Source organism: Terrapene carolina, unplaced genomic scaffold (genome assembly GCF_002925995.2).
Source record: "Terrapene carolina triunguis isolate 2854851 unplaced genomic scaffold, T_m_triunguis-2.0 Scaffold58, whole genome shotgun sequence".
Classification (NCBI taxonomy): Eukaryota; Metazoa; Chordata; order Testudines; family Emydidae; genus Terrapene; species Terrapene triunguis.
The window spans coordinates 109,116,047-109,130,281 of NW_020664409.1; the positions used below are offsets into that span (position 1 = coordinate 109,116,047).

The window sequence follows — 14,235 nt, forward strand, 5'->3', positions numbered from 1 at the left end:
GCAAGGAACAAAGGTTTAGTTGCGCCCAGTCTAGTGGTGAAACAGCACGTGCTGAATTGCCACCTGGAGGGATGGTGGGGGAGTGAGTTTGGGCTTCCCTCCCCATGGTAGCAGCAGACATGGGATGAAATTTCTCTTGTTGCTGCAACGGCCTGTTGGCATGGGTCACCCACGGGGAGAGAAGGAGCTGGGAACGGAAGAGAACCACTGGGAGGAAAAATGAGAGCAGGTGCCGGGTGAGATACAACGGCAGGTGATAAAATTGATCAAACCCCTTAAAGTTGCCATTTGCCGCAGTTCTAGGCTCACTTCGAAACCATTATGAACTTTAAAAAAGTTTCCTCCCTGAAGCTTTGGTGGGAGGTTGCGAGGGAAGCAGAAGCCAGTGGCTTCCTCTTGGGCTGGACAAAGCCCCGTCCGTAAGGCAGAGATGGGCAAGAGTCAAAACAAGGATGTTCCACTGAGGAAGGGGACCCCTCTCCAGAGGATACGAGACTGGTGGGTAGGTGGGAACTCTTGGTCAATAGCTGCACCTGTTTGAAGTCCTTGAAAGGCGCCAGCATAGGGTGGCTGCCTCTGCAGGGGGGAACTGTCTAGCTTCCTACCGGGAGTATCATAAAACTGTCCACCCCACAGTGGTTAAAATAGTATCGTCAGACTCGCCCCCACCCCCGTCACATGACTTGGGTGAGGCGGGCAGCTACGTTCTCACGTGGCCCATCCGTAAACAAAGTTCATTCCTCTGCCGAGGGCCATTGGACTGAGTCCAACCATGACTCGTCACAGCCAGAACCTCTCACTAAGGAGAAGCTTCCTAAATCAGCCCCCTCCACACCTTTGTATAATACAGGCCAATCCCGTACTTATACTAGCTCATATCACCGTAGCTGGTGGGGTAGGGGGCTCGGGTTGCGTCTCATCGCTGGTAATGGGACTAGCTGTGGTTGAAGGTGACAAGCTATCAACCAAGTCCCCTGGCTGATGCTCTGGGGTTCTCTGCGGGGTCGGCTCTTCTGACTGGTCGAAGTCACTTAGGACTTCCTTCCCCCTCTGGATCAACTGCTCTAAGGTCTTGGGCAAGGGGTGACTCAGGAAGCGCTTGAATTTGGGTCGGAGGGTGCCTACCACATACTGGATAATTTCCTCCTCCTCTGCATCAGTGTAGAGTGTCTGATACAGGTCTCTCTTACGCCAGAGGAACTCGTCCAGGGGTTCCCCCTGCTTCTGGGGTAGATCCAGCTCCTGTTTGATGGCATCCCTGGTCAAAGTGCCCTCACTATACTGCAGGAACTCCTTCTTGAACTCCACCCAGTTCTTGACCGAGTCCTGCTTGTATTCCCACCACTTTTTAGCTGGGCCGTTCATGTGGTTTTGGATCTGAGAGAGCCAGTATTCCTCAGTCCCTCCCACCTGCTTCAAATATTCCTCCAAGTGGCTCAAGAACTCCCGGGGGTCCTCAAAGATCTGGGTCTCCACCGGGGAGGCCGGAGCGTCCTCCGGGGCAGTGATCCACTGGTAGGAGTCGTGGGGCTGGGGCATGCTAGTTATCTCCCCGGGAGAGGGAGTCAGTGCATACATCTGGCTCATGTCAAGGGCGTAATCATAAATCTCCCCCTCATTGCCCCTGCTTTCCGGGCCGCCCACCCCGACGGAGACAGTCTGCCTGGCATGGTCCGCGGGGCCATATTTGCCCCCCATAGACTCCAACCGGTCTGCCCATTTCTCCAAGCGGAAGAACACCTCCCTCCAGACATTCATCTCCCTCTTAACCCACCTCTCCAGGTGGGCAATGGTCTCCTGGCATCTGGCCAGGCAGGCCTTGATGGACTTTTTCCACCTCTGGTTGTCCGTGGATGGGACATGGTCCTCCAGGTTATTCTCTAGCTTCCCCACTGATTTCTGCAAGCCTTTCAGTTCCCGCTCCACCTGCTTGGACACCTCCGTGAGGAGGTGCCGGTGGGTCCTCCTGACATGCTCCAGCATCTCAGCCCTGCACTTCCCTATCTGCAGGATCACGTTGGGCTTATTGGCTACTCCGCGGTGCCCCTGGAAGGTGTGGACGCTCCCATTGGTGATGCTATCCAGCTGCATGGTACCTGTGGCGTGAACAGGCTAAACCAAGCAGCAACGCAACAGAGCTAGCGGTAAAGCCCAAGTGGTTACCCCGGGCTTTTAATTTAGTGACACTCCCGCCCTGCTTTTAAATCCTCTCCCGAAAGGCACACAACACCCCCTCTTGCCTCCCCAAGGACGTCTCACACAAACACAACTGAGTCAGATATCACCCCAAGGAGAGCTGTCCAGTCCCCTTTGCAGCCAGCAGGAGTCGGTGGCAAATTCGTTCAGGCCGTTCCCGGCGCGCTGGTCCCACGTGCCTCGGGTGACGCCGTCACGGCAGTGAGCGTCAGGGAAAGAGAGGGCGTCCCGGCCTGGGATCTCCGGTGTCTGCCGCTCCTCGTCCGGAGTGCGGGATCTTGATCAGCCGAGAGTTCCCTCTGCACAAACACACACACAGCTAGAAGCTGCTTGCTAAGATCCTAGCGATTTCCAATCTGCTGTTAACTTCGAGTGCCAAGTGCCGGGTGAAAGCGAGAAAGAGCTCCTTTGCTTCCCTGTCGGAACTGCTACTGTCTCAGGCATTCCCTTGTACTTATACCTCGCCCGGCTCCACATGTAGGCGGCACCCTGCCTCTTCCTCCACTCGCAGCTACGCGCTCATTGGAGGAGAGCGGGCCCGGTGGCTGTGGCAACACAAATCTTGGCAGCCCTCCCTCTGCTTCCCGCCCCCTCGCGCACACCCCCAGCCTCAACGCTGAGAAGCGCTTGAAAGGTTCTGGAGACAGTTGGATGGATGGATGAGTAATCCCACCTTCTGCCTTTCAACTCCCAGAAAGCACTTATTCATCCCTCAACTATTTACTCAGCAAGGTCATCATTAGCATGCTTCCCCCAGCGGTGCTCACAGAGGGGGGAAACGCATATGAATTCAGTGTGTCACACCAAGCCAGCCGCCCACAGTCCCCCGCACACCCCCTGCTCACACACACACCCACACACAGGCAATTGTTGAAAATTGTGGTAATTCAGCAGAAAGGAGAAAGGGGAGGGAGTGGAGTGGCCGGAGCCACTCAAATGAAAACACTCTGGAATTTCTAACGCGCTGGTAGGTGGGAGTTGTTCCAGTCATTTAATGACACCAGGCCAGCTGCTATCATGGGGATGGTTGTGATGGAGGGAGGGAAGGGAGAGGAGGGGGGAAATCTCATCTAGGTTTTCCACCAAATTAAATCCGCCCATCCAAAGTGCATTCCTTACTAAGCTTGAATCAGATGCTTTAATTGTTCTGCCAGCCCACAGACGCAGATGAAGCTGCATTTGTTCTTGGCAAGGCAGGAAAGCCAACCATAAAAGGAGACCGGGGCCTTATATAACCGACGGATGAAGGATTCCCTTCCAGAGAGAGTTCCCTTCCGGAAGAGCCGTCATACGGATGGGGGGAGTGGTGGGGTGGGTGCGTGTGTCTCCTCGTTCCAAAGAGGAAGGAGCTGTCCGGGGTCGCAGTGTTATGTAATGAGGTGGCTCATACCGGTCCCCAGGGGATGTCTCCCCCCTACACTCCGGGCAGCGTTTGCCAAGTGTCTCCTACCGTCACAAGGGCTGGTTCAGCTCCGACGCTGGCAGGGAGAGCGGGAGCCTGAGCGTGGACAGGATGCCAGCAGTTGCCAGCATTTTAATGACCCCCTGCTCAGAGGAGAGCCAGCTGGTACAGTGGTTCAAAGGCTGGTGGCCTCTGGCGCTCCCACGGGAGCTGGGGTGGCAGTGTGTAGACCAAGCCATAGTGGCTGAGATCAAGCCACACAAATCCCAGCTGGTGCCTGACACACCCTCCTCTGCTGGCATGTTGTGATGTGACATGCCATGGACCTAGGGTGCTTCTCTTCCTCCCTTGGTCCCGTAGTAGCAGGTATCCAGCTGCCAGAATCACCAGCTGCCCTCTGGGCCCCTCCGGCCACAGGACCGATATCCCAGGGATCCTGCCTTAAACCTCCCTGGCTGATAAGCGTCTAGTCTCAAGGATTTCATGGAGTCGTAGACGTTAGAGAAGGAAAAGGACAATCCCGCATGGGCAGCACCGGGTCGTTCCCTAGAGGACAGGCTTAGGTGTTGTATCCAGCCCATGTCCCATGTAGTGAGTTAGGTGAGTGCATCGGATTACGAACCCAGTTTTCAAGGGTCTTGCTTTGCATGCCCAGTCACCAGGGGTGCGCATGTGACTTGGGGAACTGCTTGCACAACTGCCGCAACAGAGTACACACTTTGCACACCTACCTGGACACCGGCCCCTGTGCAACGCTTCTCCCTCATCTTCCACCGCACGCACGCACGCACACACACACACACCCCTAGCTCCATCCGGCTGTGTCCCGCCGAACACTGGAGTTACACCAGCGATGAATTCGGCCCACGATGTAAAGAGCGACTCGTGTCTCACTCCACACACAAACCCCACGCCCAAAGCCCGAGTCGCCGGGAGGTTAGGCTGGGCGCGGATGGTACTTTGGATTCAGTTTGTCTGATTCCAGCTCTGCTTTCTGCAATGCGCTGGTTCCCTCTCGAGCTGTTTGGCTTCCTGGGGGCTAGGAAGGGGGGGTTCCTTCTGGGCTTCCTGGGGAATGTCTGGCTGGTGGAAAATACCATGACAACTGTTTTCCTGGTATTGCTAATTAAAGGAAGGTGAGTAGGCAGCAAGGAAGGAAGGAGGGGAGCCGGAAGCAAAGGGAGGGAGAAAGAGAACTGGCACAGACACGGAGGAATGGGGACAGTGGGAGAGACAGCCAGACCCAGCCAGAGGGTCGCTGGGACCATGGAGAGGGACAAACAGGAAGAGCGGGGCCAGGAGGGTCACAGGGAAAGGAGACTCTGAGGCCTAGTTTTTATGATTGCCACTATTTATCGCTGGCCACCATGGTGCTCTGCACTGAGCTAGACACGCGGTGCCCTCGTGCACAGGCTGATCGGAAGGGGGCACGAGCCGGGGAGAGGATGACAAGCTGGAGAGCAGAACAGAAGGGGAGGTGAGAGGCTCTTGCTCGCCCTGTCACCGGTGGAGCCGAACCAGCTCTAGCAAGCAGAGGAGACACTGGGCAAAGGGAGAAAGGAAAACCAGGGCGGGCAGTGAGCAGACGGCTCCCGTACTGCTGAGAGAGGAGAGGGGAGCAGAAAGAAAGGAAGAAAGAAAGAAAGAAAGAAAGAGGGAGGGAGGGAAAGCAAGCTAAATAGAAAGAACACGATTCATCTCTCACTGACACTGGTGTCAACTGGGGTTTATTCCCCTGTGTGAGATCAGAATCAGGCACAAAACATCCAAAGAGGGGGGGGGAGGGCTAATTAGACTGACCCCGAAACGAGTGCACTCCGGGAGAGAGAGCAACGAAAACCCACACCGACCATCAAAAGGACAATGGGCCGGACTGATCCCCGGAGCAGCTTGTCATTCTCCGGTGGAGTCCCCTCAGGGCTGAGTTTGAGCCTGTACCTTTAAGAATGTGGGCTTCCCCCAGAACCCTGGGCTCCCCAGAGCTCAGTAGCCCCGCAGGACACTGGCCGCTACAGGAGGAACAAGAGGCAAGCTGTGGGGAAGAGCTCCCCTGGCCACCTGCGGTGGGGTGCTACAGCTCCCTTCATGCGCAAGGGATGTGCGGAGATGCTGCCCCCTGTGCCACACGAGATGTTTCCCCTGGGGCATCAGTGGCAGTTGTCGACCAAAAGGAAAAACGCCTATCACAGTGAGTTTGTGTGGGTCCTGTAGTTACCATAAAGGGAGGCTGAATGGCCAATGGAAATAACTTGGGCTTGGCACTCCTGGTTTGAATCCCAGTTGCACCGCTAACTCTCCGTGACCCTGGGGAGAAATGTCCTCCCTGCCTCAGTTTACCCATCTACACGACAGATGCTGTGTGCTAGGCTGCAGGAGAGCAGCTCAAATCAAGCTACTAAAGGAAAGCACTGAGGCTGCGTAGTGAGGTGCCCAGCTGAGAACAGGCAGAAGGTGCTGCATTTGCAGTATCTGCACTGCCTAGAGCCTTACTGTGAAGACGAGCAATGTGATCTAGTCTGGAGCAGAGCTGGCCCCACCACATCAGTTTCTGGTCAACTCGACTGCAATCACACTGCGGGATGACAGCTTGAGCTGACATCCGGAGCTCGCTCTGATCTAGCTAGCTCAGGTTCCAGAGCTGCAAAGACGGGGCAGCGTGAACTTCTGCACAGGCTGTGCAAACCTGCCCACAATCCTGGGGAATTATTCATGAGGCTAGCCTGTGATTCACAGATTCCAAGGCCAGCGGGACCTTTGTGATCATCTAGCCTGGCCTCCTGCCTAGCACAGGGCAGAGAACTGCTCCAAATCAATTCCTAGTGCATACTGCTTAGAAAAACAGCCAGGCTTCATTTAAAAATTGTCAGTAATGGAGAATCCACCACGATCTTTGGTAAATTGTTCCAGCAGTTAACTACACAGACTGTTAAAAGTTTCTGCCTTATCTGCAGTCTGAATTTGGCCTGCTTCAAGTTCCAGCCATTGGATAGTGTTAGATCTTCCTCTGCTAGACTGAAGAACCTGTTATCAAATACTTGTTCCCATTGGAGGTCCGAATAGACTGTGATCAAGTCACCCTTAACCTCTTGAGTCTGTCTATAAAACATGCTTTCCAATCCTTTAGTCATTCTTGTGGCTCTTCTCTGAACCTCTCCAATTTATCAGCATCCTCCTTCAGGAGGGAGAAAAATTGTTCTTCTTAACCTCTCAGGATAGGACAAGAAGCAATGGGCTGAAATTGCAGCAAGGGCGGTTTAGGATGGACATCAGGAAAAACTTCCTAACTGTCAGAGTGGTTAAGCACTGGAATAAATTGCCTAGGGAGGTTGTGGAATCTCCATCATTGGGGATTTTTAAGAGCAGGTTCGACACCTATCAGGGATGTTCTAGATAATACTTAGTCCTGCCATGAGTACAGGGAACTGGACTAGATGACCTCTTGAGGTCCCTTCCAGTTCTATGATTCTATGACTCAATTGCAGCCACCCAAACTGGGCACAGGATTCAAGTAGCAGTTCCACCAGTGCCAAATTCAGGGGTAGAATAACTTCTCTGCTCCTACCCGAGCTTCCCCTGTTTATGCAGCCCAGGATGGCATTAGCCTTCTGGCCACAGCGTCACACGGGGCACTCATGTTCAGCTAATTATCCACTACAACCCCCAAAGCTTTTTCCGAGTCACTGCTTCCCCATCCCCTGTCCTGTAAGTATGGCCTACATTCTTTGTTCTTAGATGTATACATTAGCCATAGTATAACACATATTATTTGCTTGTGCCCTGCTTACCAAGCGATTCAGATTGCTCAGTGACCTGTCCTCTTCTTTAGTTACCACTTGGCTACACCTCAAGGCTCTGGTAAAGTCACAAGACAGTTGTTTTCTTCTAACACTGAACAAGGAACTTTACTGGAATAAAGAAAACAGTGGGTTTGTCTTCACTGCAACGGTTCGCTTGAGCGACGCCTCTCCGCCTAGCCTTGCAAAACACTGGAGCTGCCTAGCAGGACTAGATTAGCAGTTGGTGAGTTGTGCTAACTCCAGCTGGAGCTGCATCACCACTGCATTACTGGCTGGAGTGTCAACCACACCGGGTCTTCGGCCTTCCCACCGCCTGGATGGGCCAGAGAGCTGGAATTTAAAGCACCACTTAACTCAAGTGAGAGATGTTTGTGCATGAACGGGTGCCCTTTTAGGGGCAACACTGGGGTTATAGCTTGAGCTGACAAACCCACCACATTATCCGTAAACTGCCGAGCCTTTCTCCCTCCTTCACTGCAGAGGTCAGCCTAGATTAGAGGCTTCCCCAGCCTCAACCCACCAGCCCTCCTGCTATAGTTTTAAGGAAACAGCGCACACGCCCTCTCAGCTCTGCCTGTGGCAGAAAGTTGGCCGGTCGGTTGTTTTTCCTGGAAGCAACGTCTGCAGGAAGGGTGATCGGAAGGAGAGACAGAGATGTGTAAAAAAAAATATAACAATAATAATACATTTAGAGTACAGTCGAGCGCTCTAGTCATCCGTCTCCAGGCCAGGAACATTCCATTCCATTCAGACCGCACTCAGAACGCACAACATACCAATCACAACACAATTCACGTCAGCGCCTGCACTGTTCTTGCCGCCTCAAAGTGGGCATCCACTGTATTTCTTTGTCGAAACCCCCTCATTTTGTGGCGGCAGGGAGCTCACAAGTGGGGGACATCAGAGGGTAAGTGCTTTATTGGTATTAATTATTATTATTATTGCTAATAGCTGGGAGCAGGGAAGCCTGCGAGTTCTTCCCATTTCCCCCCTCCAAAGAGCACTTCCTTTTGGAGCCAGATAAATCTTGTTCTAGCATTAAAAAAAAGAAAAAATTCAGAGCGGCCTTTATTTTCTCATGCAATGTTTTTTGGTTTTGTTTCCTTGGTGGGCAGGGAAAATATTAACAAGCGATTGATTATGCTGCTCTTACCATTGCGTCCCCGCAGCGTCAAACCAGCAGAGGCTTAATCAAGGAAACAAACTCACACTCTTTATTATTTTTGCTGTTCTTTTTGCCTTTCTAATCTGAACGGTGCCCTTGGCTGTTCTGACACCGATGGGATTAATGCGATTATAGGGACGTAGCTAAATTGGCCTGGTGTATTTGTCATGTATCGCGCTGATTAGCTGAAGGGGTACACGTCTGTTGCTAGAAAAGTAACCAAGCCACATTCGGATCATGTTTACATGGGTGAAAATCTGGACTAATGCCAGGGAAGTCATGGGTGTAGCCAGGGCCGGCTCTAGGCACCAGCCCAGCAAGCAGGTGCTTGGGGCGGCCAAGGGGAAGGGGCGGCACGTCGGGCTGTTCGGCGGCAATTCGGTGGTGGGTCCCTCTCGGAGGGAAGCACCTGCCGCCGAATTCCCACCGAAGAAGAAAGCGGCGCGGTGGAGCTGCCGCCGGAGTGCCGCCAATCGCAATTGTGATCGCAGCTTTTTTTTTCCCCCGCCACTTGGGGCGGCAAAAATCCTGGAGCCGGTCCTGGGTGTAACGGGGCATGGAATCCGACCCCCATTGATTAGCTGGAGTTATTTTTAAGTGTGTACTCCTCTTCCTTTTAGCATTGAATTGTCTATCCACTGTTTCTGACTTATGTAAGTTTTAACACCTCTTCAGCAGTAAATCTTAAAATGATGGGGAGGAGGCATTCTGGTTTGATTTCCAGCCACCCCAGGGCCTGGTTTCCATCAATGGGCGAGATTACACTGACTGCGTCCGCAGAGTTCTCATCGGTCGCTATTGTGCAGTGTTGCTAACCTGAGCCCGAACCAGCTTTGCATCAAAGTCATCCAGGGACACGATAATCATCCAGGTTCTTGAGGGCTAATGAAAAGTGGCACTTTCACATTGGCACCTGCGTTCGAACGGAGAAATAAACAGCCCACGTGGTGTCCCTGATGCCTGCACCGGGATCACGGCATTCCTATGGGGAAGGGGTGGTCTCGGCACCCTTCCCACTATCCCAGCACCGGCAGGGAGTCCCTGGTGGGTCTGGGGGTCTCTTGTGGGGCTGGAGTGGGCTGGGGCCTGGGTGTTGTCCCCCCGACGTGTTGATACATCAGCAGAATCCCCCAGTACTAGGGAATCCCCTTTACAGAAGCCAGGAGATGCCTCGGCAGCACGGGTAAGGAGTGGACATCCGGGCAGGTAGGCCCAGAATCAAGGGAGGCCCCAGAGAGATATCATCCAAGAGCTGCAGGATCTGGGGGTCAACCCCTTGCTCGTTCCATGGGGCGGAGGATGGGCCAGTGCTGGGGCAGGAGTTTAACCCCCACCAGCGCCTGTCTCCAAGGAACAGTCTGGGAGAGTCCCATGAGAGGAGCTCCATCCACATCGCCAGCATGACCTGGCCCTGCAGCTGCCTTAACCAGCGCACTAGCTAGCCCAGGGAAGAGAGGGCTTGGCTGGGACACTGCGCTATGCTGATCTGTGATGGTCTTTTATAGCCCTGGGTAGCTGCTGCAGCCTGGCATGGCTACTCAGGGGCACTGGCCTACACAGAGCCACAGCAGGATCAGGGTCATGCACAGGCGAACTTAAAGCCACCTGCACGCTGCACAATGCGTAGCTGCGGTGGTCCGTAACTGGTCTGGATAATACCCAAGTCCTATTCATCCAGCAGAGTGGGGTTGCTTGACTTTGGCTTTGGAAGCTCCTAGGTTACTAGAAAAGTTTTCCTGAACACGATTGGAGATATCAGTGTTGCCAGACTTCACTCGTCTTGTGATGGTCGATGTTTTTTCTTAAAGCACCAGCCCCTGGAGTCATGTGATTACATGAGAATCTCAGCTTACACTAAAAAAAAAAAGTAAGACTCTGGCCCTTCGTGACAGGGGAGAAAAGCTGGAATGTGGAAACCCTAATGGTTAAAAAAGAACAGACGGTGAATAAAAATAGCCCAACCTTTCTGATTTTTACGGTAATTTCATGAATTTGGGAGTCTGAGTTTTGAACACTACAAGACTGAAATCCCCGGTAACCGTAATCACCAAAACACTCCTACCAATAGAGCCTGCCTTTGAACTGTGAGAGACGGGGATCAATTTGCTCTTTCGCATACACTCTCTCAAGCCAGGCTTAAATGTGAAGCCTCAGTCAGTGCCTGTAGCATATTAGAAAACTCGTGGTCTGACCCTCAGCCAGTGTGCGCTGAAGTGAACGGAGCTACACCAGCTGACAATCTGGCCACTGGTTCTTGTCTCTGATTTCCAGCTGTGGCCTTTACATTTTGCTGTGCACCCCTCTTTGCCAGGAGGCCCAGGTTCAGTGAAAAGGGGGACAAGGGGAAATAAGAGCTTCCCAGGGTAATAATAATAACAACAATACCCAGCAGATCTCAAAACACTTCACCGGGAGGTCAGTATTACTACTGGCCCCATTTTACAGAAGGAAAAATGGAGGCACTGGCCCAAGAGCTAAGACTAGAACCAGCCCTAAGGCCCCGCCTAGGGAGCTCCCCACTCCGCTAATTAAATGGGCTGCATTAATTTACCAAGCCTCTTGTGTTGGCTAAACCTTCATTCCAGCCCACCAGGCGGCATTCCGACCGGTATCAATCTCCAGCCAGTTGCCTTCACTGCAGCACAGACTAGCCCACGGCGGGTGCTGAGGTTTGTTTATTTCCCCTGTTTTGCTTTCTGCTGCCTCTCTGTTTAACCCACAGCGTGATTGCTTACTTCTCTGATCAATGCTACTCCCGGCGTTCATCCACTAACCTGCTCGAGCCAGTGGGAGATTCAGCTTGATTAAATGCATACAGCCACCTTCTGTTTGCTGAGGCTAGCAGTTGAGCGGCTGGTTCCAGGGTGCTCTGGGGAACCCGTGCCATGGCTGATGGAGAGGAAGGGAAAGGTTACTTCCTGTGGTCAGGAGGCCTGATTCTGAGCTTTCTTAGCCTGGTTTTACACCAGTGTAACTCCACTGACTTCCGTGATGTTGCTTTTGGACTTATAGCGGGGTAAATGAGAGGCGAATCTGGCCTGGTTAGGAGCAGGAAGGTGACTGGGGTGGGGGGACAAGAGAAAGCGGAAGGCAGCGACAGCTCTGGGTAAGGAGACTGATAGGTGAGGTTGAGATCTAATGTGGGCAGCAGGTTGTCCCACATCTGCCTACTGTGGAGCTCTGGCACCAGCTTCTGAAGCACCTGGTGCTGGCCTCCGTTGGAGACAGGCTACAAAGTGGATGGACTATGGTCTGATCTAGTCTGGCAATTCTGGAAGGCAGAAAAAATGCAATTAAAAACCCTCTTGACTTGTAATTACCTGTGTGATGGGTTAGATCACAGAAACCCTCTGGGAGCTGCCACCCGATGTGCCCAGACTACTTCTACCCCTGCTTTCCCTGCCAGCTCAGGACTCCAGCACCCTGTCTTGCTGAGCCAGACACACCCGTCTGCTCCAACACAGAGCCAGGGTCTGAATCACTTGCCTCAAAGCTGCAAGTTTACCTGAAAGCAGCTCACAGAAGTGTGCTTGTCTTTAGCACTCAGATGCCCAACTCCCAATGGGGTCCAAACCCAAATAAATCCGTTTTACCCTGTATAAAGCTTATGCAGGGTAAACTCATAAATTGTTCGCCCTCTATAACACGGATAGAGAGATATGCACAGTTGTTTGCTCTGAGTTAATTAATAAGTAAAAAGTGATTTTATTAAATACAGACAGTAGGATTTAAGTGGTTCCAAGTAGTAACAGACAGAACAAAGTAAGTCACCGAGCAAAATAAAATAAAATGCTCAAATCTATGTCTAATCAAACTGAATACAGATAATCTCACCCTCAGAGATGCTTCAGTAAGTTTTTCTCAGACTGGACACCTTCCAGGCCTGGGCACAATTCTTTCCCCTGGTACAGCTCTTGTTCCAGCTTAGGTGGTAGCTAGGGGATTCTTCATGATGGTTCCTTTCTTCTTTGTCCTGTTCCACCCGTTTATATATCTTTTGCATAAGGCGGGAATCCTTTGTCCCTCTCTGGGTTCCCACCCCTCCTTCTCAATGGAAAGACACCAGGTTAAAGATGGATTCCAGTTCAGGTGACATGATCACATGTCACTGCAAGACTTCATTGCCCACTTGCCAGCACACACATATACAGGAAGACTTACAGGTAAAACAGCCATCTGCAGTCAATTGTCCTGGTTAATGGGAGTCATCAAGATTCCAAACCACCATTAATGGCCCACACTTCGCATAATTACAATAGGCCCTCAGAGTTATATTTCATATTTCTAGTTTCATACAAGAGTGGTACATTTATACAAATAGGATGATCACACTCAGTAAATTATAAGCTTTGTAATGATACCTTACAAGAGACCTTTTGCATGAAGCATATTCCAGTAACATTATATTCACTCATTAGCATATTTTTATAAAACCATATAGACTGCGACGTCACAACCTGATTTTGCAGATCTGTCTTATAATTTTGCAAGCCTGGAGGTGGCAATAACTGGACCCCTTGGTTGGTGCAATGTGACACCCTGTGACGTTTCTCTTGTGTGTGTATACCATATAGGCAGCAGCTCTGTGCCTAATAATTGATTCAGAGAGACTCACAGGCAGGGAGAACAAACTTCCAGTGGTATGGTCAGTTTCTAAAAAACCTGCATCTCAACTAACAGCAAAGCATGTCTCCAAGATCTAATGGCCTATACGTTCAGTTAAACTTGTAAAATCATCTGTAACTCTTTTCAGCTTGGAAAAGAGATGACTACGGGGGGATATGATAGAGGTCTATAAAATCATGACTGGTGTGGAGAAAGTAAATAGGGAAGTGTTATTTACTCCTTCTCAGAACACAAGAACTTGGAGTCACCAAATGAAATTAATAGACAGCAGGTTTAAAACAAACAAAAGGAAGTATTTCTTCACACAACGCACAGTCAACCTGTGGAACTCTTTGCCAGAGGATGTTGTGAAGGCCAAGACTATAACATGGTTCAAAAAAGAACTAGATAAGTTCATGGAGAATAGGTCCATCAATGGCTATTAGCTAGGACGGGCAGGAATGGTGTCCCTAGCCTCTGTTTGCCAGAAACTGGGAATAGGCGACAGGGGATGGATCACTTGATGATTACCTGTTCTGTTCATTCCCTCTGGAGTACCTGGCATTGGCCACTGTCTGCAGACAGGATACTGGGCTAGATGGACCTTTGGTCTGACCCAGTCTGGCCATTCTTATGTTTTTAACAGAACCATCTGGTTGCTTTTAATAATATTGCAGCTGGCAGAGACCAGAGACTGTATAGATCCTGTCTCCCCACTCACCCGTAGGGGTGGGAACGTCTCAGGTAATGGCTGATACACATTTAATAATGACAAATAATTCCTAAAGACCGTGTATATTTGGCAGGGGTTCCGTGCCTGGGAAATTCACCCTGCCCCTGCTACAAACCTTTAGTCTCCAGTGTGTCAGGGCCGGGGTGTGGGTGGTCAGACCTAATGGTTAGAGCCACAGCAGTCAGGAACCAGAAGTCAGAGCCAAGAGCCAGGAAGCGAGCAGGGGAACAACAAGGCTAGGAAAAAGGCACGCATAGGAGCCTCACTTCAGCCATGCAGGCTGTCCTACCGCAAGCCAATGTGCCTCGAGGCTAGTCCTCAGGCGTGGCTGACAGGG

The 14,235-nt window shown here is 51.6% G+C and overlaps 1 protein-coding gene across 1 annotated transcript; it reads right to left on the minus strand.

The window, feature by feature from the left end:
* Window positions 1-873: 873 nt before the first annotated feature.
* On the minus strand, window positions 874-2,091 carry ARC (activity regulated cytoskeleton associated protein). Its single transcript, XM_024214420.1, has one exon. It carries the CDS (start codon window positions 2,089-2,091, stop codon window positions 874-876), a length of 1,218 nt encoding a protein of 405 aa, XP_024070188.1.
* Window positions 2,092-14,235: the final 12,144 nt, after the last annotated feature.

Coding starts and splice junctions, on each gene's coding strand:
- ARC (XM_024214420.1), bottom strand. CDS start 2,091: ATGCAGCTGGATAGCATCACCAATGGGAGCGTCCACACCTTCCAGGGG.